Source organism: Lycium barbarum, chromosome 11 (genome assembly GCF_019175385.1).
Source record: "Lycium barbarum isolate Lr01 chromosome 11, ASM1917538v2, whole genome shotgun sequence".
NCBI lineage: Eukaryota > Viridiplantae > Streptophyta > Magnoliopsida > Solanales > Solanaceae > Lycium > Lycium barbarum.
Genome location: NC_083347.1, coordinates 38,856,246 through 38,882,359, shown reverse-complemented (window position 1 = coordinate 38,882,359; position 26,114 = coordinate 38,856,246). Strand labels below are relative to the sequence as shown.

Here is a 26,114-nt window from a genome sequence, read left to right as displayed (position 1 = left end):
ATTTCAATCCCCAAACTTTTAACTTTAGAAATTACCCCCTATCACCCCCCCCCCCCCCCCCCACCCACAACATTCCCCTTTGGAAGTCTTTTATGTTCATAGCAATATCAGTCATTTTCTTATATATTTTTTTTATGTATACGCTACACTTTTCTTTTCCTTTGTGAGAAAACATGTAGTAAAAGAGAACCAACAGATGCCCGCCTATTTGAAGAAAAGTAAGAGCAGCACCTTACCCCTTTTTATCACAAATATTTCATTCCAAAACAACATTTGCTATAATCCAAAAATTTACTAAAATAACAACATAGCTTTAAGATACATCATTTGGATAACCTAAGTTTCGTGTCACGAAAATGTGAGCTTCTATCTAAGGAAAGTGGACCCCATTTTCATGATTCTATAAGGCAGTTGCAACTTCTGTTCCTCATTTTCCTCACAAAACCAAAAAGCACCTTAAACCTACATAAATATGATTCACACCAGAAATGCTAAGAAAACAGACTACATTGTTTCTATAAATATAGTTGCATTCATTTGCTTCTCAAGTGTATAATTCTTTTTTCTGTGTGAAAGATGGTGAGGATAAATGTGTCACTGCTGCTCTTTGTAATGTTATTTTCATTGGTTTCTTCCTCAGTGAGAGCAAGTGTCACCTATGATGATAGAGCCATAGTCATCAATGGGAAGAGAAGAATTCTCATTTCTGGTTCTATTCACTATCCAAGAAGCACTCCCGAGGTAACTAGCTAGTATCATTTACTATATTTTCATTCTTGACCAATGTGTATGTCTTAATTTTCTTGGTATTATTTGGTTTCTTTTAATGTTTCTTCGGTCTAAAAAATTCTTCCTTTTCGTGTCTTTATAGCTTCTGATATATACTTTCTCCATCCCATTTTAACTGTCGTTTTAGTTCTTTTCACGCTTATTAAAAACAATAATAAATACAAGGAGGTATAGTTTACTAAGTTACCCTATTTAATAAAAGTAGATTGATTTTTCCTCTTAAATATTGTGCATATTTCTTTAACGTTAAGGGTATAGTTAGAAAAAATTGTCAGTTTTAGTCTTGATATCCTAAAGTGACAGTTATTTTGGGACAAATTTTTTGAGCTAAAACGACGGTTAAAATGAGACAGAGAGATTACTTGTTTTGTTTAGCTGTAATATTTGTTGAAAATTGTTGTTTTTCTTGTCTCCAAAAATCTTTTTGACTGAAATGAAATTTGTGATTTACCATTTGGTTATTGCAGATGTGGCCTGATCTTATACAAAAAGCTAAAGATGGAGGCTTAGATGTTATAGAGACTTACATGTTCTGGAATGCGCATGAGCCTTCTCCTGGAAAAGTAAATGCTTTCTACTCTTTTAACTTCACATTTTATCCTCAGATTGTAACATTAACTCTTTTCTTTTTTGCTTCATTCCTTTTTCAGTTTAATTTTGAGGGGAGGTATGATCTAGTTAAATTCATTAAACTAGTACAACAAGCTGGACTTTATCTTAATCTCCACATCGGCCCTTACGTTTGTGCCGAAAGGAACTTTGGGTAACATATATAAAAACTCAAAAATATAACATTTGAGTTGGCTAAAATAGTTTACATTTTCCCTGCATTTATACTCTGACTTTTGGTGCAGGGGCTTTCCTATTTGGTTAAAATATGTGCCAGGAATGGAATTTAGAGCAGATAACCAGCCTTTTAAGGTTTGATTCAAATTCTGGAACTCTTCAAAACTACTCTAACTGGATTTTAATTTGTTTTGTTTCTGTTATGTTTACTGGTTTGACTATGATGAAGGTGGCTATGCAAGAATTTGTTGAGAAAATTGTGAACATGATGAAGTCAGAGAATTTGTTTGAACCTCAAGGAGGACCAATTATTATGGCGCAGGTTTGAAAATATTCTTAAGGCTTGTCTTTACAGTGTATCCAGAAATCAGTAGGAATTTGTTTTATTTATGTTAGTATATTTACTTAATGTCCTATGTTTTTAGGAGTCTTGTAGCCCAAGTAAATATTTTAAGACCAATAGAAAATATAGAGAGCTTCTAGTACTTTATTTTTGTTTTTGGTTCTTGTTTTGTATAATGTTAGGCTGCAAGGAACATCAACTAAAGAAGTATAGTCAGTGAAGATTTATATTAGCTGACTCCAACTTAATTGTAGGAGCGAAGCCACCTTTATAGTTTTCGTGTTCGTCATAACCCAAACGCTTGGGCTCAACTCCTATATTGTGCTAAAAGATTCATTTAAAATGTACAAATATCCAGAACCCAATAAGCGAAAGCGTTTTTGGTCCAGAACTCATAAACTAACAAACTTAGATCCGCCTCTAGTTAATTGAGGTTGAGGCGGCATAGTTATGTTGTGTTGCGTGTTTTTTTCTTTTTCCTAATTTTCTATTCCCCTTAACTTTTTTGGTTACTTGGAAATCATGTTTAAAAACCAATTTTGTTACTTAATGAAATGTGGCAGATAGAAAACGAGTATGGTCCAGTAGGGTGGGAAATTGGTGCACCTGGTAAACCTTACGCAAAATGGGCAGCTGAAATGGCTGTAGGTCTAGACACTGGAGTCCCATGGATCATGTGTAAGCAAGAAGATGCCCCTGATCCTGTTGTAAGTTTTTTTTTTTTTTTTTTTTTGATGACAAGTTGTAAGCTAATATCACTCCTCTTAATCATCTATATTTCTCAACAGTTTTGGTTTCTTTAAATATGTTCAGATCTATTTTTTCCCTTGCTACGGATAAATACTTGCAATGGTTTACACCACGAAAAGTTTACACCTAATAAACCCTACAAACCTAAAATGTGGACAGAAGTCTGGACTGCCTGGTAAATTCCACGAATTCAACTGTATGAGTGAAACTGCTTCAGTTCAGTTGAATTTTCATCAATCTTTCTATTCTACCATGCTCAGGTTTACAAAATTTGGTGGTCCAGTTCCTCAGCGACCTGCCGAAGATGTGGCATTTGCAGTTGCAAGGTTTATTCAAAATAATGGTTCATTCTTCAATTATTACATAGTTAGTTAATCCTTTTAATTTACGCAAACTTATCAGTTAGAGGATTTTATAACTGATAATAATATATCGTCTTGGCTGCAGTACCGGGGGGAACAAATTTTGGTCGAACAGCTGCAGGGCTTTTCATTGCCACTAGTTATGATTATGACGCCCCATTAGATGAATATGGTATGAAACAGAACCACGACTAAACAAGTAACAGAATTATGTATAATCATCTGTGCAACCAAAAGAAAAAGCAAGATTTTTTTTTCTAGCAAGTAGTAACTGTTGCATGCTTGACTTCAAGGTTTGCTCTTTAGTGTAACAGGGTGTTAAGGTCCCTAATTCTGGATCGAGTCGCTGGACGACTAACTGGAAAGTCAGGCCCAACACGCAGGTCTAAGCCCTTGTTCTTGTTCCTTGACTTGCCTATGATTGCTGAATTTTGCAATTCATTCAGGGAATTGCAGACCTGGGAACTTGTTTGAGAAAGTTCCAACTCTTTGTAACTTGATAAAATCCAATCTATTTTATTAATAATGTCAACTCTCTTAAATAGAGGGTTACAGTAGCAAGAGTCCTAACCAACTTAGAATAGCAAAAGTCCTATAAAACTGAAATAACAAGAATCCTAATCCACGTAGGGAAGTTTTATTTGACTAACAAAATAATTCAGAAAACATTAATCATTAGCTGTCCTATTAATTCTCTCGTCTGGAATATTGTTTCCCCACAAACGCATCAATAACATTACTCCCTTCCTGGAGAAAAAACTTGTCCTCAAGCTTGAAGTCTGGAAAGGCAGATTTGAAATGATGCACTGTCTCCCCAGTGGAGTCCTCAACAGATAGGTCGCACCACCGAACCAGAATTTCCCAATTACCACGATTCAGACGCGATTGGAGCACAGAGCATGGGGTGGGAACAACACGTCCTTCTTGAACTGGTGGAAGAGTAGGTGGAGTTGCAGGTGCCTCACCCTTGAATGGCTTAAGAAGTGACACATGAAACACATCATGAAGTTTGCAACCTGCAGGTAGATCAAGTTGATAAGCAACAGATCCAATGCGCTTCAAGACCACAAAAGGACCATAATATTTTGGTGCAAGCTTGTGATGGACATGACTAGCCAGAGTTTTTTGGCGATAGGGATGTAGACGTAACCAGACATAAGATCCTAGAGAAAATTCCACATCACGATGTCCCTTATCATAAACAGTTTTTCATCTTGTGTTGCGCCTGTTGGAGTTTAGCTCGAATATCTTGTAAGGCAACATCTCGGTCTATTAATGCTCGGTCTACCGCATCAACTCGAGATGAACCAGCCATATAGGATTGCAACCGGGGAGGCTCGCGTCCATAAACAACTTGAAATGGAGATGCGTGAAGTGCTGAGTGGTAAGAAGTGTTGTAGCAAAATTCAGCCCAGGGAATCCAATCTACCCATTTCGTAGGACGATCACCCACCAAGCATCGCAAATACATCTCGATCGTGCGATTCACAACCTCAGTTTGACCGTCCGATTGTGGATGATAAGCAGATGAAAAGTTTAATTTAGTCCCACTTAAACGAAACAATTCTTTCCAGAACTTACTGGTGAAGAGGGCATCTCGATCACTGACAATTGATTCTGGTATACCATGCAAACGAACAATATTTTCAAAGAAAAGCCTTGCTATGGAAGATACGTTATATGGATGAGCAAGAGAAATAAAATGTGCGTATTTAGAGAACCTGTCCACAACCACCAACAACACTGTTTTACCTCCTAATTTTGGCAGGCCATCAATAAAATCCATTGAGATATCTGACCAGATTTGATTAGGCAGTTGTAAAGGTTGTAACAGTCCTGCTGGACTCAAATTATCAGCCTTATTACGTTGGCAAACTGAACAAGTAGCAACGTAATCCTTGATAGTTGTCTTCATAGCTGGCCAATAGAAATCCTTACGAATACGTTGCATGGTCTTCTGCACACCTTCATGTGTGCTATCATGAATCCCGGACAAGACAGAAGTTACCAATGGTGAGTTTGGCAAGAGATAGACCCTGTTTTTAAAGAACAACAACCCATCTCGAAACGCCCAATCAGCATCCATCTCTCCCCGTGCAATTTTAGCTTGAAGTTCCTGAAGAATGGGTGATTGCTTGACTTCTTCCCGAACTTCCTCAAATATCAAAACTTCCGGCTGAGAAATAGCAAATAACATATTTTCAGCATCTTCTCGCCGCGATAATGCATCTGCAGCAGTATTCAATCGCCCAGCCTTGTATTCCACCCGAATATCAAACCCCATCAACTTGCTAAGCCAATGTTATTGAGGAGAAGTAGTAAGACGTTGATCTAGCAAGTATTTAATGCTGTAGTGATCCGTCCGAATTAGAAAGGCTCGACCCCATAGATAAGGTCTCCAATGTTGAACCGCCTTTGTCAAGCCTATCAATTCCCGTTCATAAGCTGGAAGTTTCAAGTTTCGGTCAGCTAGCTTACGACTGAAAAAAACAATTGGATGTCCTTGCTGTTGAAGGATTGCTCCTATTCCAACACCCAAAGCATCACACTCAACAACAAATTCTTCTTTAAAGTTTGGCAACTGTAACACCGGGGCAGAAACTAATGCCTTTTTAAGAGCTTCAAAAGAAGCAAGGGCATCATCGTTCCACTTAAAAGAATGCCGCTGAAGCATACTTGTTAATGGGGCAGCAATCAAACCGTAATTCTGGATGAATTTACGGTAATATCCTGTCAATCCTAAGAAACCACGCAATGCTGTTGTTGATTGTGGTTGAGGCCAATCCACCACGGCCTCGATTTTGCTAGCATCAGCTGACACACCTATGTTTGAGACTACGTGGCCCAGATAAGCTACTTGTTTTTCGCCAAAGGAACATTTGGATTTTTTTAAATAAAGGCGATGAGCTTGGAGCAACTCAAAGATGATTCGCATGTGTGACAAATGATCCTTCCAAGTCTTGCTATACACAAGTATGTCATCAAAAAATACAAGCACAAATTGACGTAGGTACTTCCGGAATACCTCATTCATTAAAGCTTGAAAGGTAGAAGGAGCATTCGTCAATCCGAATGGCATGACAAGGAACTGGAAATGACCATGATGTGTTCTGAAAGCGGTCTTCTCAACATCCATAGAATCCATGCGGACTTGATGATAACCAGAGCGAAGATCAAGCTTGGTGAAAAAATGTGTCTCGTGCAATTCTTCAAGTAACTCCTCCACTACTGGAATAGGGAATTTGTCTTTTACTGTTTTAGCATTTAGCTCCCTATAATCCACGCAAAAGCGCCATGTTCCATCATGTTTCCGGACTAGTAATACAGGTGATGAGAATGGAGAACGACTTGGTCGAATAATGCCTTGCTGAAGCATTTGCTCACATTGTTTCTCAATCTCATCTTTCTGAAAGTGAGGGTAACGATAGGGCCGAACTACCACTGGATTAGTTCCTGGTACTAAACATATGCGATGGTCGCAGGAACGCATAGGAGGCAGACCTACAGGTTCTTGGAAAAGGTCATGGAAATCGGCTAATACCTTCTCGAGCTCACCTTGCTTGGAATCCAGCGAAAGATGTAGGTGTGGCTGAAATAGTTGTTGTTGTCCATGTAAAATGATCTGCTTGTCCTTTACTTGAAATCTCATGGTCAATAAGGCAAAATCCCACAGAATAGGGCCTAGTGTTTGTAGCCATTTGATACCTAGGACAATATCAAAAGCATCCAAAAGAATCACATATAAATCAACACTGAAGGAATGGTTAGTTACACACAATTGCACTGCTGTGCAAATGCCCAAACTAGAAATCTTCTCGCCATTTGCCACTGATACATATAGATTTCCTCGATGTTGGATAGGCAAATCTAAGCGCTGGGCTGCCGTTGAGCTAATAAAGTTGTGTGTACTGCCCGAATCCACTAAGCTAAGCAACAACTTCTTATCAATTAAAACTTGCAACTGCATAGTATTTGCATGTAGTTTGCCTGTGATAGCATGGAGTGAGATAGCAGGTTCTCCGCTATCCGTTGTTACGTCCTCAGATTCCCCATCCACTATTTCCAGCCAGAATAACTTTTTGCACTGATGGCCTGTAACATAAAGATCATCACAGTTGTAGAACAACCCCTTTGCACGCCGGGCAGCCATCTCAGCGCGAGTCAACCTTTTAACAAAAGGATTCGAAGCAGTTACTGTAGCACTCGGAGTCGCTGTTGTAGCGGCCGCTTTTACACTAACGTTTGAGGTTGAACCATAGCCCTTTTGTGTGCTAGAAGCAATTTGTATCTTTCTCTCAAATGCTCTCGCGAGACTCATTGCTTGTACTAAGTTAGATGGGTTGTGCAATTCATCATCAAGACGAATCAAATCAACTAAACCAGCTGTAAACATATCCATTTGCTGGTCTATACGTACAGATGATGCACGAGCCAACATTTTTTGGAAGTTCCTTTGATAATTTTCAACAGAACTAGTTTGTTTCAAGTTGATCAATTCCCCTAGTGGATTACTTTTCATTGGTGGACCAAAACGGAGAGTACAATATTCTTTGAAGACACCCCAAGTTAAATTGGGTTCCTCCTGTTCCAGTTGATAAACCCACAATTGCGCCTCCCCTACCATGTGAAAAGCGGCTAAACCTATTTTTTCTTGGTTGATTGTACGCTGCTTAGCGAAGAACTTCTCACAACGGTGAAGCCAAATAGGAGGATCTTCAGTTCCATCATAAGTAGGAAAGTCTAATTTAGTGTATTTGGGAACTATACCTCTTCCTCCGATGTTGTCATCAGTACCAAAGTTACTGTTGTTGTTTCTTCCTCCGAGACGCACATCTAGCTGTTCACCTACATTATTGGTTCGCTGGACAGAAGCAGCACTGTTGTCTCCAACTTCAACTCCCTTTGCACGCGCCGTGGTGCGGATTAAGGCTTCAATCTGTTGCGACAATTGCTGGAACTTGGCGTCCATCCTTGCTTCTGAAGCTGCCACTTTTGCTTCGGTTTGAGTTTGGGCTTCCTGTAAAAGACTTCGCAGCTTTGTTTCTACAGTATTTTCGTCCATAGTTACAAGCTCTGGTACCAAATTGTTAAGGTCCCTAATTCTGGATCGAGTCGCTGGACGACTAACTGGAAAGTCAGGCCCAACACGCAGGTCTAAGCCCTTGTTCTTGTTCCTTGACTTGCCTATGATTGCTGAATTTTGCAATTCATTCAGGGAATTGCAGACCTGGGAACTTGTTTGAGAAAGTTCCAACTCTTTGTAACTTGATAAAATACAATCTATTTTATTAATAACGTCAACTCTCTTAAATAGAGGGTTACAGTAGCAAGAGTCCTAACCAACTTAGAATAGCAAAAGTCCTATAAAACTGAAATAACAAGAATCCTAATCCACGTAGGGAAGTTTTATTTGACTAACAAAATAATTCAGAAAACATTAATCATTAGTTGTCCTATTAATTCTCTCGTCTGGAATATTGTTTCCCCACAAACGCATCAATAACACAGGGCTGCTGAATGAACCAAAATATGGGCACTTGAGCGACTTGCATAAAGCTATCAAGTTATCTGAACCAGCCTTGGTTTCATCCTATGCAACAGTCACTTGGCTCGGAAAAAATCAAGAGGTTAGTGATGTAGACAATTCAAATTTTCTGGTTGAATTTAATATCTTGATATTCTTCCGAAACTAATTTACCTCCATCAAACACAGGCTCACGTGTATAGCTCAAAATTCGGATCCGGAGTTTGTGCTGCATTTTTGTCCAACTATGACCCAATTTATTCAGTTAAAGTCACTTTTCAGAATATGCAATATGACTTGCCTCCGTGGTCCATCAGCATTCTTCCTGATTGCAAAACTGCTATCTACAACACTGCTAGGGTAATGAAAGAGGATCCTTCTTTCAACCTAGAAGGAAACCAGTCCTTTTATCAAATCAATTTTTAGTACTGCAGATAATTGGTTTCTCGACCTGGAAAATGTCATCAGGGCCAGATTAATTTATTTCAAACAGCAGTCTACAAATAGAGTAGTTGAAAAATATATGGACATTTAGGACCAAAAGTCTTAATATCCTCTGTGAACTGCTGCAGATTAGCTCCCAAAGATTGCAGATGAAGATGACACCTGTTGGTGGTGGATTATCTTGGGAGTCATACACTGAAGAAACTCCCTCCACTGATGATAGCGATACACTTTCAACCAGTGGACTATGGGAGCAGATAAATGTTACAAGAGATTCCTCAGACTATTTGTGGTACATGACAGAGTAAGTATATTTATATCTTTATATTTATATATTTACCTTTCTTAGCTCGTTTTCTAGTTTTACTTGGCACTTGGATGACGAGAATAATCATTCTGTGAACTTCCTCCAGTGTAAGCATAGCATCTGAGGAAGGATTTCTAAAGAATGAAAACGAACCTCTTCTCACTGTTATGTTTGCTGGTCATGCCTTGCATGTCTTCATCAATGGCCAACTATCAGGTACTTAGACCTGCTGGCAGAGTGTTGTAGATAAATACATCTATAAAGTCTATTCTTATCACCATTTGGCTTTTTATACTTTGCCTTCTGGTAGGGACTGTTTATGGAGGATTAGAGAACCCAAAGTTGACGTATAGTGGCAATGTGAAACTAAGAGCCGGTATTAATAAGATTTCTATGCTCGGTGTTGCTGTAGGTCTGCCAGTGAGTTTTCTACGTCCCGTTTCTATGTTTTCTTGAATTAGCAATTGTAATTCTACTTCTTATGTTGTTTAAGTCCAATCCAGAATGTTGGCTTGCATTTTGAGAAGTGGAATGTTGGAGTTCTTGGTCCAGTCACATTAAGTGGTCTCAATGAGGGGACAAGAGATTTGACAAAACAAAGATGGGCCTACAAGGTTCGCTCACTACTTCTACTGCTCTCATTTACCAAGGGTTCTGTCTAGATTCCCAAGCCTGATTTGAGATGATAACAAGAAGCTTTGCATATGTAATTTTTGAGGACGGAAACAAAGCTAAAGGATCCCCTTCCCCTTTCCACCCTCTATGTTTTATTCTCTGTTCTATTCTATAAAACCTGGTGATTTTATTTTTTGCAGGTTGGTCTGAAAGGTGGAACATTAAGTCTTCACACCTTAAGTGGGAGTTCCTCTGTTGAATGGGTTAAAGATTCGTTGTTGGCTCAAAAGCATCCCCTGACTTGGTACAAGGTAAGATTACTACTGGTGCACACATCGCCGTAATACAGGATCCTGGTAACATCATAAACAAGATGTTCACATGTTTTTATCAGTTTTATGATCCTGAAAATCATTCTGTCGCACTAACATCTTTTCCAGGCTACATTCAATGCACCTGAAGGAAATGACCCACTAGCTTTGGATATGGGAAGTATGGGAAAAGGGTCAGATATGGATAAATGGTGAAGGCGTAGGTCGCCACTGGCCTGGATACATAGCACAAGGTGACTGTAGCAAATGCAATTATGCTGGAACATTCAACGAGAAGAAATGTCAACTAATTGCGGACAACCTTCTCAAAGATGGTAAGGTTCTAAGGGATTTCCAGAAGTCTCAGCAGCCTTTGGGGCCATTTTTTTTCCTCATGTTTCTTTTTTTATAGAGTAGTAGTCCAAGTTTGGTGGAAAGTTTCAGATGACAATCTCACTTAGTAAGAAGCAAGAACAAAAGTTAAAAACCAGAAAGAGATGAGAGAGGCATTTTACGTCTCATATTCCTTAGGATACACTTCTTAAAAGTCAAACATACTGAGTAATGCCTAATATTAGCTTACTTCAAACTAGGTAATAAGGGGAAGAAAAGGCAAACACAGGAAGCTTGAAAAAATATGGAACTATAACTATAGCTCCTTGTTACCCGCAAGGGTGGCTCAGTTGGTTGAGCATGGGACTTCCATAAGGGAGGTCTCATGTTCGAAACCCCCTACCTACGACAGCAGGGAATTTGCCTCCTGGGTCGAGCTCGTCGCACAGGACTTGCCTAGTGCGGACTATCTCTCATGTGTGGTTTGCGGGCTAATGCACAGGAGCGGGGTTTACCCGGTGCGCACCCGAAAGGTAGCGACTAGGGGTTCCCTTGTCATCAAAAATAAAAAAACTACAACTTCTTGTTTGAAAGAAAATACAACTATCATTATGAAACTGTTAATTTCAGGTATCATGTCCCACGATCATGGCTGAAACCAAGTGGGAATCTATTGGTAGTGTTTGAAGAATGGGGAGGTGACCCAGCAGGAATTTCTTTTGCCAGAAGATCAATAGCCAGAGTTTCTGCTGATATTGTTGAAGGCCAGCCAAGTCTTAAAAATTGGCAAATGGCAACTTCTGGAAAATCTAACAATTTGCAACCAAAATCTCATTTATGGTGCCCAGCTGGGAAGAAAATCTCATACATACGGTTCACAAGTTATGGGTTACCACAAGGAACTTGCGGAAACTCTCATGAAGGTAGCTGCCATGCTCATAAGTCGAATGATGCATTTGAAAAGGTATTGTCAAATTCCTGTTTTGCATTATAGAAGTACACTGGGTATGTTGTTGTTGATTATAGAAGTACCTAGTCTTCATCTAGACCAAGGATTAAAGGTTTTCCTGTAGACTAATGGGCTGCTATTTTCTGGTGTCATTCAAACTTCTGAATTTTAGTTTGTATCTAAAAGCATGAGTTTAATAAATCATTGATCTCATTCATTTATCATCATTGGTTAATCTGTAAAATGCCATTGACCCGTTTATTTGTACTTCCTGGAATTTTCATATGGGATATCGCATTGGACAGCAATCTTGTTCAATAAATGTACAGCCTGAAGTCTTTGGAGGGGATCCATGTCCAAGTACCTCTAAGAAACTAGCTGTGGATGCTATTTGCAGCTGAAATTGGCAAAGGTTTTTAAAGGCAACTAATGGAGCAACGTCTATTCATTTCAGTACAGATATACTCAGATTACAGAGGGGATAGCTTCGTAATTATCCTTGCTCCTCCGCAAGCTTTGATTTCAGAATTTCCACAAAAGCTGCTAATCAGTTTATGGATTGAAGGAATTGTACAGCATCTTGAATACAATAAGTCACTGTGACTTTAAGTATACCATACAAATAAATTATGTATATATTTGTATACAACCAATTTGTGGGTCACCAGCCACCCTTCCACCAAATGGTTGAAAACCAAGTCGAGGGAGGAGTAAAGCTGCTCGTGAAATAATAGAATTTGCCAGGGAGCCAATTTCCCTTTTTCTTTGTAATAATTCTATCGTACAAAACTATGTCAGCAGGTTAGATCATTTCTATAGCTTTGCATCCTTTTGTGCTTACCTTAATATTTAAGTTGTGCTACGCGTTCGCTTGCTTCACTAAGATGGCTTGCCAATATCAATTTCATCTCGTAAAGGTCATTTTTGTCTCAAGTTGCTCTATATTTATTGTTTTCCTGGGAAAGGGGAGCTTCTTAATCTATTTTTCGAAACGGGTAAGTTGTATTCCTCAGCATCAAGGATATGCTGGAGACCTCCAAGAAGTTATCAACAGAAAGCTATGAGTCAAGAGCTATTTCCAAGGCTCCTAAAAAGTCTACCAATTGATCTGCACCCTCTATATTTGCTTCTTGACACCAGAAATGAAAATTTACAAGACAAGTCTACTTAATTTTATGCAGAGTATTTAATTTCTCCTCAAAGCACCTCCTATTCCTTCCCTTCCAAATTGTCCACCAGATACATCATGGAACTGCTCTCCGCCATTTCTTCTGAGACTTGTTTCCCCTCTTCTGATCCAGCAGCTAAGTACGTCAGCTGTGTGTTCTGGCATGGTCCAACTGTTTCCTGTGAGACTAGAATAATGACCACAGATGAGTTCAGTCTACAGTGCAGAAACAAGTGTCTGTTTGTTTCTGCAGTCTCATTGCAAAGAAAGCATATTGAGACCAACTGAATTCCCCTCTTCTGTAAAGCTTCACGTGTGAGACAAGCTTTTCTGGTCACAAGCCAAGTGAAGCACTTTATTTTATATGGAACCACATTTTTCCATACCTTTGACCATGGACCTGTACTTCCTCCTGGTTGCACCAACACTTCCAGCTTGCGTACTCTGTTAACTGAAAACTTCCCATCATTACGGTATTTCCATTTGATTGCATCTGAAGTTCAACCACCCTGTCTATTTCCCAATCATTTAAACTTCTTCTGAAGCAAATATTCCACCCTTGAGGGGTCCAAGATTCTGCCACAGTAGCTTCAGGGCTGCTACAAGATCAGGGAAAGTATTCATCAGAGGTACTTGCCCATTCCATCTTCATTCCAAAATTGTATCTTACTGCCATCACCCACCTTATAAACTACATGTTTGCTAAGATGCGCCACAAATTCCTTATAGTCCTCCAAACTGATACACTATAAGTACTGACCACTTCATCAGTGCACCATTGACTTGTCTGGCCATATTTATTCTTAATCACCTCCTTACACAAAGCTTGATGTTCATTCACATTTCTCCATAACCACTTCACCAATAGCAGTTATTGTGCAGTTTCAAATTCCTAACACCAAGACCCCCTACTTTCTTATCATGTTGTACATCATCCCAATTCACCAAATGCATACCCTTGCCTTCCTTATTCCCATTCCAGAGAAAATATCTTCTGAGCTTGTCAAGTTTATCCACCACCCCAGATGGAATAGGAAACATAGACATCACATAAGTAGGCAAGGAGTCTAACACTGCATTTATCAGGATCAATCTACCCCCTAAGGATAGGTATTGAGACTTCCATTTTGAGAGCTTCATTTCAGTTTTCTCTATAATCCCATCCCAGATGCCCACCTCTTTGTGCTTGAATCCCAAAGGAAATATAGCACAGCTCAAAACATCAGTTGTGGATAACACAAAGAGATGACATATGATGACATTCAGAGGAAGAACTGTCAATAGTAAGATATATAAGAAATGCATGGGTAGACTTGCACTATGTCGGTAAAAAATGGACATCAGCACGGAAGACCTATATACAATGTAGGACTATCGACATAACTTTGAAACAAAATGATTGCTTACTTGAGGATAATACTTCTACAACGCAGCACCATGCCACCAAAACGATTACTTAAGGCCCGTGCCTTTTCAATTTTGCATATTCGGTTGATGTTATACGGGATCTTCAAAAGGCTGCTGAAGCACAGGCATCTATTATTTCATCTAATTCCCTATAATTTTGAAAAACATCTCGCCCTTGATGTCTCCACCGGAGCATTCTGTTATAGAGATCCTTCACGTTCAGCTGTATGTTGTTCTTCTCCGGTGTCAGTTGGAGTAGCCTTTTTACACACTTGAATAGATATCTCCCAACCTTTAGTTTCACGTCACATACAAAATTGAGTCCACATTCCTCAGTTTCAAACATAGAAGCTGATATACTTTCAGTTACATCAGTTATGTCAAAGACAATACGCGCTCCTGCTGTAGCCTCTTTTCCTGTGTATGTCTCAGCCCATGCTATCAAGCCTTTTTGCCTTTCATGGTTAGATTTCCTATTCTTCTTTCCAGGGTGTCCTCCGGTGAATTGCACAAGTGTACCGGTTGCACCATAATGCAAAAGCAGTTCACATTCAGCATCACTTATATGATTCAAGCATCCGAACAAGATGCCTATTGGTATCCTCCTAAATAACATGTTCTTCTGTATCCTAACACCTGGTGTTCGTTCTTCATCTGGAGTAGAGCTTTCATTTACATTGCTTGAGTGCCAAATGTACATGTCCTGAAATTCTTTAAGCCAGAAAGCAAGTGCATGGCAATTGGAATCCAGGGTATTCACCATTTCCTTCTTAAAAGACAGGGATCGCCTAACTTCCTTGTTGCCACAAAGAGTTGTCTCATTGCCTTCATCAGAGCCAAACTTCTTAATAGTCCATGATTTTGAAAATTTAGTCAGATAATCAACTAAAAGTTCCAAGTAGGATCCACCAGTAGGGTTCAAACTCCATGCTATAAACTTTGCAGCAGTAGCAAGAACAGAATGGTGTAAGGTATTTTGACTTAGAAAACTATATCATAACATAACATTCAGAGTCTAATTAAACAATGAAAAAGCTAGCTTTCACAAATCAAGAAAGGCTGGCACTCCAACACTCATCAAGGAAAAAATAAAGAACAATGTATTAAGGAATGTGAAGTAATAGGTCTTTAGAACTTCACCTTTGGCATAAAACTTTTCCTTTGAGAGCATTATTTCTGAAGTTAATGGACATCTAAGAATGATAACTTGGCATTCTTATTTCAAACTCTAAATAAATGACAGAGTATCATTATGTCATTTATGCACTTAAATTTATAGCTTGATAAGTACCTTAAAGATAATTACTTCAATCCACAGAAATGAGGCAAAGAGAACTATAGAAAGAGAGAAGCCATACTTATATGCAAGCTAGAGAAGCATTGTATCCTCAGGGATCTCACTACATTGAATTGTAGCTGGACATAAGCTACTTATTATATAGTTCTCAGTGGCTTCAAATGGGAAAAATAGGAACCTGCAGAAAACCATTTATAAACTGAAACATTGTAAAAGGGAAGTGAATATTTTAGTCATGGAAAAGAAAAGGGGGACCTAGTAACAACCTGGCTCAAAGCCATACTAAACCTAGCTTTATGTTGTATGCACTTATTGCACAGACACAAAAATAAATCTTTAAATGATGGAAACTTCGAATTTCATATCTTTATTATTTAAAAAAAAAATGAGTTGATCTACTATTCTCCAGCTCACCGAGAAGCATTTTATCCTCAGAGATCTCACTAAATTAAATTGTAGGCGGACATAAGCTACTTGTTATATAGTTCTCAGTGGCTTCAAATGGGAAAAATAGGAACCTACAGAAAACCATTTATAAACTGAAACATTGTAAAAGGGAAGTGAATATTTTAGTCATGGAAAAGAAAAGGGGGACCTAGTAACAACCTGGCTCAAAGTCACACTAAATCAAGCTTTATGTTGAATGCACTTACTGCACGCACAGACACAAAAAGAAATCTTTAAATGATGGAAATTTTGAATTTCATATCTTTATTATTTTAAAAAAATGAGTTGATGTACTACCAACTTTTGAAGGAAAAACTATGAAGTTAAAAGTAGTGCGGCCATCTCCACAGGGTACATGCAACTGAGCCATCTTCCAATGAATCCATAAGTCGATTGATAAACTCAATGTTCAATGGCAGTATGGCATAATGCTACTACAGGGAGTCTATCACCAAATGCAAAGAAGTTGAAGTGTCTTGGATCTGTTGAAACAAACGCAATGTAAGAGTACATATAACTTCATAAACTGAATAGAATGAGATGGACATAAAGTGTTTTCAACCAAAAACATCAAAACATCTTTCAGGGATCCTAAATTAATTATTTCAATCTCGTTAACAAAGCAAGCAGAACCCTTGCCCATCTTTCTGAAAGGCAAGGTTGTGCTGAGCCGAAAACCTCCAGTAAAGCATTTGAACAACATGATTTTCTTCTTTGAGCAAAAACACATCAAACATTAGAATTCAGTTTGCAATTATTCCATACAAAATTAGTGCGGACACACAAGTTGAAAGTTAAATGGTCATGGCTTGTAATACAACTCTCATCAAGAACATAACTCCAGATGCCAATAACTCTTTTGAGATTTTTTTTAATCGAAATGATGAAAAATTAAGCATGCTCTATGCAATTTATGTCTTGTTCGTCAATTTATCCTTATTTTGAATTCAAAGCTCAAATTCCCTATAACCCCCCCCCCCCCCCCCCCCCAATACATTAAATAAAAAAGAGCAATTAGCAACAAACTCATAACTTGGTAGTTTATTTTGTTGTGTCCAGGTTTGGTCTTTTGCTAACCACATCAGTGCATGAGCTTTATTCACTTGCTCATAGAAGTGGACTAAAGACCTTTACTATGTCTTTTTCATAATCTAAAGACTTGTACCATGTGATTTTCAGTTATTTCTCAAATTATACCTTCTTTGATTTTTAGAAATATAATGTCATCCTTGTTTGGTGTTGGCAGCGGCTAATGCAAGTAAGTAGACCATTAAAATAAGCACGGCTTATAGGATTTCTAGCACAACAAAGATGAAAAAATTAAACCAACTGAACTTCTGAACTATAAGAGATATAAACTGGATGAATCGACAGATCTTCACATCCTCCTTGCAAATAGAATTTGATGATCATAGACATACTACAAAACTAAAGGGTTAAACTAAACAAAATGGCCCAGCATTTATCTATACAGATGATGGTGCTACAAAAGGAAAAGAGAAACAGATTACCTCCTGTAGTGCATCAATCTGGTATTTCAGTGTTGGGTAGCATTTGAATTGGGGGCACATTAAAACCTGTTACATGAGATCTTTCCCTTAGTAACATACAACTAAATCAACACTGACAATATTGTTAGAAAGACTCTGTAAATGAGATTAAAAGTTACATATATATGGTTGTGAATACTTTGATAAGTAATGATCTAGACATATGTATAAACTGCTTGAAATGGTAGCTATTCTAACTTTTACTGAATGTGAAACAGAAAAGGTATATACAACCTGTATCATCCATATAGTTTGGAAAGAAAAAATTTAAAACTCTGCGACAGATGTAACACTCACTCAAATCCATCAACAATACTCACACCTTATGTGGCTTCATTCCATGAACAAAATCAACCCATTCTTGTGTAGGAAATGATTAAGTAAAACCTGCCAAGATAAGAAATGCTACAAAAAAGCCCATATAAAAAATAGATGTAGAGTTCTTAACATAAATGCACACACTGCCACATGTACGCCTTTTTTGATGAAAAAAGGGACTCCACGGAATTTAATTACATTCTAATAACACTGGAGCTGTAATTCCTATTGTTCATGTCCGGTCTAGACTAACCGTAAAAGGGGAAAAGATGAGAAGCAATTACTCCATACCTGATAAAATAGTAGTGGAACCTCAATCTTAAATAAATTCAGCTCTATTTAGTGCTTCAAGATGCTTAAATGCAGTGATTTTTCGACCTATCATAGCATAAGCAACACAAAACTGTCAAATAAACTTTGCTGTAAGATACGTTTACTCAAAGCTATATATGACATGATACAAACATATGAATTTATGATGGACGTTCCAGCAGTATGAAAGTGTGGGAAAGGGTGGTGGAAATGAGGGTGAGGAAAGGCGTGTCTATTTCAGAGAATCAGTTCGGATTCATGCCGGGACGCTCAACTACAGAAGCCATCCATCTTGTGAGGAGACTGGTGGAGCAGTATAGGGAGAGGAAGAGGGACTTACACATGGTATTCATAGACCTAGAAAAGGCTTACGACAAAGTTCCAAGAGAAATCCTGTGGAGATGCTTGGAGGCTAAAGGTGTACCTGTGGCGTACATTAGGGTGATCAAGGACATGTATGAGGGAGCCAAAACCAGGGTAAGGACAGTAGGAGGAGACTCAGAGCACTTTCCAGTTGTGATGGGGTTGCATCAAGGATCAGCTCTTAGTCCGTTCTTATTTGCCTTGGTGATGGATGGATTGACGCGGCAAATTCAAGGTGAGGTGCCATGGTGTATGCTTTTCGCGGATGACATAGTCCTGATCGATGAGACTCGTAGCGGAGTTAACACTAAGCTGGAGGATTGGAGACAAACTCTGGAGTCTAAAGGGTTTAAGCTGAGTAGGACCAAGACAGAGTACTTAGAGTGTAAGTTTAGTGAAGCACCTCAGGAGGCTGGCTTGGAAGTGAGGCTTGGTACCCAAGTCATCCAGAAGAAAAGTAGTTTCAAGTATCTTGGGTCTATTATGCAAGGCAACGGGGAGATTGACGATGATGTCACACATCGTATTGGGGCAGGGTGGATGAAATGGAGGCTTGCTTCCGGAGTGCTATGTGACAAGAAGGTGCCACCACAACTTAAGGGAAAGTTCTACAAAGTGGTGGTTAGACCGACTATGTTGTATGGGGCGGAGTGTTGGCCAGTTAAGGTTTCTCACGTTCAAAAGATGAAAGTTGCTGAGATGAGAATGTTGAGATGGATGTGTGACCACACCAGGAGTGACAGGATTAGGAATGAGGATATTCGGGACAAGGTGGGAGTGGCCTCGGTGGAAGACAAGATGCGAGAAGCGAGATTGAGATGGTTTGGGCATGTGAAGAGGAGAGACACGGATGCCCCAGTGCGGAGGTGTGAGAGGTTGGCCATGGATGGTTTCAGACGAGGTAGGGGTAGGCCAAAGAAGTATTGGGGAGAAGTAATTAGACACGACATGGCGCAGTTACAGCTTACTGAGGACATGACCTTAGATAGGAGGGTTTGGAGGACCCATATTAGGGTAGAAGGCAAGTAGATAGTCTCAGTACCCTGCCTTATTAATAGTCGCATTATCGTAGTATAATTTCTTGTGCTCTAATTTATGCTATTATGCTATTATCTGTTATTTCCTGTGCTTTAATTATTCTATGTTATCTGTGTCACTTGCGTTACTTCATTTGCATATTGTTTTGAATCTCTTAGCCGTATCTGACCTCTTTCTATGTTTTTATTGAGCCGAGGGTCTCTCGGAAACAGCCGTCCTACCTTGGTAGGAGTAAGGTCTGCGTACACTCTACCCTCCCCAGACCCCACGTTGTGGGATTTCACTGGGTTGTTGTTGTTGTTGTTGTTGTTCCAGCAGTACAAGTACATATGGATTTGATTATCTATTGTATCAATCAATTGTTCCTCCTTTGGAATTGTGCTTGCGATTGCTTTGTCATCAATATCGAAGTAAACAAATATGTCTATGTGCCAAATGCCAAGTATAACTCTGTAAATGCTATTTACTTGGAAATAGTAAAACTTTGGAATTGATTGGCCTAAAAAGTATTGACGAAAATATTGTTCAATAGTTATAAAAAAATGCAGTTGTTTCGGGCTTATAAAGTGCTTCCCTTTCGTTACTATGTTCTCGAGGGCAGCTACGTGTGCTTCCATAGAAGGGTTTAACAAAGAACCACATGCATATAGAAGATCCTCCAATTAAATATGAAGAAAGAGGGAGAAGTATATATATGCTTGTATCAAATATATAAAATCACATATGCCAACTAAAACAATAATAAAGCAAATCACCAAATAGAGAGCTTGATTATCGAAAAAAATAACAGAATTACAAAGAAGCAAAAAGGTCTCAAAAATTGAAGAAAGAAGAAAAGCCTATAGCCATTGAAAGAGCGAAGGAGAAAGAAGAAGTTAGAAAGAACTCACTAGAAGAGAGCACTTAATAGTGTTGAAGGAAGAGAAATACAAAAGCTTGATCTGCATATCCTCCTTGCAAGTAAATAGCATTTTGATCTGCACATCCTTCTTGGAAGTTTCCCAAAAATAGTCTATCTGTACTCCTTACACGTGTTTTTGAAACATAAAGCCCAATATACATGTACGGGAAAAGGGCAAAAAATCAATACCCAATTAAGTAGACCCGTGTTTATGGTACACTTCACATGACTAAATTTGAAAAATACAAAAAATTCGAATGAAGCGAAAAAATAAAAAATAAAAAGACAGATAGATTCGAAAGAGAAAGAAAGATATCAGAGATATATTTGAAGCTATCCGTGGAGATGGAATTGACAAGTAAAGAGGGAGGCGACAAACAGAGTAAAGAAGAAGAATTAAAATTCGAAAGCATGACTTTTAACGTACATTTCAAACAAATGACTAAGAATTAAATGGTTCACTGGAAAGCAATCAATTGGCCAAAACCAAAAAGAGAAAAAACAACCTCTTCACTGGAAAGCAATCAAATGGTTCCTCGTTTAGGACTCTCTATTCTTAACATCTATGCTTGATGTCAAACCTGACATTTTTAAGGTGACTCACATCAATTTATATTTAAAAATAAAAGTTGAAGATCCAAATTGAGACAAACGAACAAGTACCCTTGTAATGAGAATCTATTAACTATACAAATACAAATACAAAGAAGAACAACCCAACTTAAGGTAGAAGTTGTTCTTGGCTTCCTATAGAAACTATGTATAAGCCAGAAGTTAAAGAAATCTTCTCCACTGTTTGCATTAAGAGACTCTTTCTCAGTAAACTATCTTTCACAGAAAATTAAGATAGCAGAATACTCTAAAAAAAGAAATGATGTTTTTCTCCGTTCAGTATTCTTTTTCTTTAATGACAGCGTGAAAAGCTAGTGACTATTCTGAAAACAATTTTAACTTCCAAGTAAAAAAATGTGATAAATTCAAAGAAAACCCAATTCAACTAAATGGGTATCAATTTCCAGTCCAAGATATAGAATAGTACGACAAAAGAATTACCGAGGATCAGTATCTCTCATCAAATGCTACGCGAAGAGCATGATTGATTGTTGAGAAAGGGTCAACGAACTTGCTGGAACTATCTTCTTTCATTCGGGAATTTCATCAAACACACTGGCTGCATCAATGTTCTTCTTCTTGTTATTGATTTGTTTTTCGTTTTAGCGGCAACTTCCTGTGGCCAGTGTTGTAGCAGTCAGGGTACAAAGCAGAAAATTACAAGAAAGCTAAATTTTTTTATCAATTTGAAGCTACTTATAAATGGCGAGACACAAAATTGAAAAATTCAAAAAAAGAATCAAGAATAAATGAAATAAGATACCTGCGAGAGAGAGCATTGGAACTGAAAGTAGAAGTGGAAGCAGTAACACACATGAACTAATAAGGGAGGAAAGAGATGAACTTACACAACTGGTCGATTGAGCTAATTGAAAGAATTCCGTATTTCCTTTCATTCTTTGAATTGGTTAATATACAAAAATATCCTACCTAAACTAGAAGAGTACAAAATATTCTAACCTAAAATAAGAGATTACAAAATATTACAAAATATTTATATAATCTATCACACCCCCGCAGTCGAAACGGGAGGTTTACGAACGCTGAGACTGTCACGAAAATCTTCAAAAAGGACCTGAGGAAGACCTTTAGTGAAAATATCTGCAATCTGATATCGGGACGGGACATGAAGGACTCGAACTTGTCCCCGCGCAACCTGCTCACGCACAAAATGAATGTCCATCTCAATATGTTTGGTGCGTTGATGTTGCACCGGATTACCGGACAGATATATGGCACTCATATTGTCACAATATACCAACGAAGCCTTGCGAACCGGACAATGTAGTTCCAATAAAAGATTGCGAATCCAGCAAGACTCAGAGACAACATTAGCCACACCTCGATACTCTGCTTCAGCGCTAGACCGAGAAAGAGTTGGTTGTCGCTTTGACGACCAAGAAATCAAGTTGTCACCCAAAAATACACAGTACCCCGACGTAGAACGACGAGTGTCCGGACAGCCACCCCAATCTGCATCGGTGTAGGAGACAAGGTCGGTGATCGATGATGGGTAGAGATGCAACCCATGGTCAAGAGTGCCCTGAACATACCGCACAATCCGCTTAAGAGCATGCATATGATCGTCCCTCGGATCATGCATATGTAAGCACACCTGTTGGACAGCATATGAAATATCTGGTCTCGTGAAAGTGAGATACTGAAGAGGACCTGCGAGACTACGATAATGAGCGGGATCTTCATAAGGAGCACCCGAAGTAGCACTGACCTTCGGTTTTGAGTCAACCGGAGTGAGAGAGGGCTTACAAGATGACATACCCGCGCGATCAATGATTTCCTCGGCATACTTGCGTTGAGAGAGGAACATCCCCCCCTTGTGACGGGTCACAGCAATGCCAAGAAAATAATTCAAAGGACCTAAATCCTTCATAGCAAATTCGGAACCAAGCCTATCCATGATGGAACGACGGAGAGCGTCTGAGGATGTAGTGAGTATAATATCATCAAGATACAGTAAAATGTATGCCATTTCAGTCCCCGCATGGTAGATGAACAAAGAATTATCAGAACTGCTATTAGAGAAGCCAAGGGAAAACACAAAATCTGCAAATCGTCTATACCAAGCACGTGGAGCCTGCTTAAGCCCATACGCAATAGGCAAACATAATCAGGATGTGTGCAATCCCGAAAACCCATAGGTTGATGCATATACACAGTTTCCTTGAGCTCACCGTGAAGGAAAGAATTCTTCACATCTAGTTGATGTATAGGCCAATGCTTTGACAGCGAAAGACTAAGAATAGTGTGAATAGTTACCGGTTTCACCACCGGACTGAACGTCTCACCGCAGTCAATGCCAACCTGCTGAGTTTTGCCATCACCTACAAGTCGGGATTTATGCCTCTCAAAATCACCATTAGACTTTTCCTTATGAGTAAAAATCCACATAGAACGAATAACATTAACATTAGGTGGACGGGGGACCAAATCCCACGTCTTATTCCTAACAAGAGCATCAAATTCATTATTTATAGCCATTTTCCAATTCGGGTCACGAAGAGCGGCCAATGGGTTAAGAAGTAGAGGAGATTTTGTAACCGTGGTATGTAAGTTAAACTTTCGTTTAGGCTTGACAATGTACCACTTCTGGTCCGGAGGATTCATAGTCATCGTATGTATTGCTGATTCGATGTCCGTGGGAGCATAAGACGGGGCATACATCTGCTGAAACGGGGCAGCAGCATACGCCTGCTGCGGATCCTGGGGAGCAGGGCCGAGAATGCCCGGCTGTTTGGCTGAGGGGCCTTGCGAAGACGTCGGCCAAGTTGACGGATACGGGCAAGGTGGCATGGTCCATTGTGGCATCCATACCCAAGCATAATTTAGAAGTTTCCACGGGTGAGGAGATGGGTGACGCGGCCAGCTGCCTGGCGGTGGCTGGGAATTGCCGTCGCTGTGACCACGGCTACCGCCACGGCTGCTTTTGCCGCCACCGTTTCCACGGCCAGAGCCATTCCGACGGCTAGAATTGTGGCCTTTGTTGTTGTTATTTTTGCCCCTGTTATTCACAGCATGACCAGACGAATTAGTATTATCAAAAAAAGAAGTCGAACCCTCACCACCTGTGGCAGCCACCATCGCCGAAGGAGTAGAGTGGGCCGCCTGCATCGCCTGTTCTCGTTCCTCCACAACGAGTGAGGAGCGCGCCTCGGTGAAAGAAGGCAATGGTTTGCTGTGACGAATCTGCGTTCCCACACCCTTGAATGCGTCGGTGAGACCCGAAACAAGCTAAAGAACAAGGCGGAAATTGGAAACCGGAGCCCCCATATTTTTTAACTGATCGGAGATGCTCCTGAGCCTTTGACAATACGCAGACGCGTTCGGGAAGTCTTCCATCCTAGTTGTGGAAAACTCTTGTTCGAACATAACAGTACGGGAGTTTTGATGGTCCTGGAAGATTCACGCAAGCGATCCCAGGCTTCCATGGCCGTTGCTCCAGGCTCAAGAATAGTAGTAAGGAGGTCATTCGAAATCATGGAATAAATCCACTGGAGCACAGTCGCATCAATGGTCGACCAAAGTTCTTTGTCGTCATCGGAAGGAGGGGCTGCCTGCTTCCCTTTCTCTGGTGCGATGATATGGTGTATGACCCTATGGGATTTGGCGTGGATTTTAAACAATTCCGCCCATGTACCGTATTGTGCATTCTTCATTTCAAGAACCACAGGAATGTGATTACGGATGTTGGAGACGGCAAAAGCTGGGTGAAAGGATGATTTGGAGTCGGACATGGTGGCGGAAAAAGGTGGCAGCCGACGGAGCTAGGGCAGCGGAGAGGAGAGAGGAGAGGAAAAAAAAAATAGAAAACCCTAGACTGCTGATACCATGAAAGAATTATTTTCCGTAGTTTCCTTTCATTCCTTGAATTGGTTAATATACAAAAATATCCTACCTAAACTAGGAGAGTACAAAATATTACAAAATATTCTAACATAAAATAAGAGATTACAAAATATTACAAAATATTTACATAATCTATCACTAATGAATTAGAATTTCCCTTATGTTACGTCTAAAAAATGGCTTTCCATGGTTGAGAAGAAGGAAAAAAGGCCGGAGAAGAAGAATATCGTTTTCCTCCGGGGCAGAAAGAAACTGATCAGAGAAGAACCTAGTAGAAACGTGAACTAAAGTACCAAAAACACCCATTAGTAAATATTGTATTCCCAAGGTACCCTTGTTCGGCCATGTTATACAGACCAATCAGCATAAGATTTCATACTTTGAAAGAGTAAAAGAGTAAAAGAGTAAAAGAGTAAAACATAGAGATCAACATTGAAGAAGGTTCAACACTCACCAAGACATCTTGAAAGGGATAGAGGCGAGAGCAGAGTCCTGTAGTTTCTTCTCATTGAATTCAAAAAGGAAAATCCAATCCGCAGTTTGATACCTTCAATTATTTGGTCCATATCTGAAAATTCTCAAATTTCAATTTCAAAACCCAAGATGAAAATCTCGAATTCCATAATGAAAATAGCAAGTAAGAGAAATTACCAAGATGCAACACTTGAGGAATCAAAAGTAACCATAAATGACTAAATACTAAATAATGATGCAGATATAAAACAAAAAAGGAAGAAGAAGCACAAAAAACACAGGGAAAGTGAGGAAGAGAAGCAATTTTGAAATAGGCTATCAGGAAGAAGAAGATGAAGAGTCTAGATGAGACCAAATTTGTGAAATCTACTGAAGCATTAGACTCCCCAATTTTCCCTTGAAAATTTCTGAAATCCCAAAATTGCCCTTGTTCGCCCTTGTTCGTACCTCCAACTCTCATTTCTATAATAGTAGAGATGTATAAAAATATGAGATATACTTCATACTTTCCTATATATATATATATATATATATATATATATATAATAAAAACCTATAAATACTAAACTCATTTTATTAGGACTAAATAGTAGTGACTCTACTTGGGAAAAATCCGGGGTGTGTCTTAGTACGGCAATAAAGTGAGTTGAACACTTATACAGATTTTCAAACCCAAAACCCCCTTTTGTAAAGGGACTTTTTGCCGAAATTTTGAATTTTATGATTAAGCGTGACAAGTTTAGCAATAAAGTAAATTTTTTTAGCAAATAATCACATTAATCACCCATTGAAGCTCGTCGGTCAACCGTATTCTATGGATCCTTAATACTAGAGTGCTTAAAACCTTCCC

At 39.1% G+C, this 26,114-nt stretch overlaps 1 protein-coding gene and 1 pseudogene across 45 annotated transcripts; one reads left to right on the top strand and one right to left on the bottom strand.

The window, feature by feature from the left end:
- The first annotated feature begins 561 nt into the window (after window positions 1-561).
- Window positions 562-12,249, top strand: LOC132616560 (beta-galactosidase-like; annotated as a pseudogene).
- Window positions 12,250-12,495: 246 nt separating this feature from the next.
- On the bottom strand, window positions 12,496-25,595 carry LOC132616557 (uncharacterized). Of its 45 annotated transcripts, none has more exons than XR_009573283.1 (7): window positions 21,690-21,836; window positions 20,304-21,542; window positions 17,680-18,078; window positions 17,344-17,409; window positions 16,130-16,314; window positions 15,992-16,037; window positions 15,129-15,563 (listed from the first exon to the last, which is right to left on the bottom strand). XR_009573283.1 is itself a non-coding variant. In XM_060331053.1 (3 exons), exon 3 carries the CDS (start codon window positions 14,849-14,851, stop codon window positions 14,192-14,194), a length of 660 nt encoding a protein of 219 aa, XP_060187036.1. In that variant the 5' UTR covers window positions 14,852-16,314; window positions 17,344-17,409; window positions 17,992-18,074; the 3' UTR covers window positions 12,496-14,191. The 45 variants fall into 45 exon arrangements, 6 of the variants coding, with proteins under 6 accessions (XP_060187036.1, XP_060187033.1, XP_060187035.1 ...); XR_009573270.1 differs by lacking the exon at window positions 15,129-15,563 and having other exon boundaries at window positions 15,899-16,314; window positions 20,304-20,429; window positions 20,821-20,895; window positions 21,368-21,542; XR_009573293.1 differs by lacking the exons at window positions 15,992-16,037; window positions 16,130-16,314 and having other exon boundaries at window positions 15,129-15,903; window positions 17,703-17,769; window positions 17,992-18,078; window positions 21,690-21,837.
- Between the last annotated feature and the right edge of the window lie 519 nt (window positions 25,596-26,114).

Bases quoted from the DNA above. Each gene is read 5' to 3' on its own strand.
- LOC132616557 (XM_060331053.1), bottom strand. From the start codon at position 14,851: ATGGTGAATACCCTGGATTCCAATTGCCATGCACTTGCTTTCTGGCTT.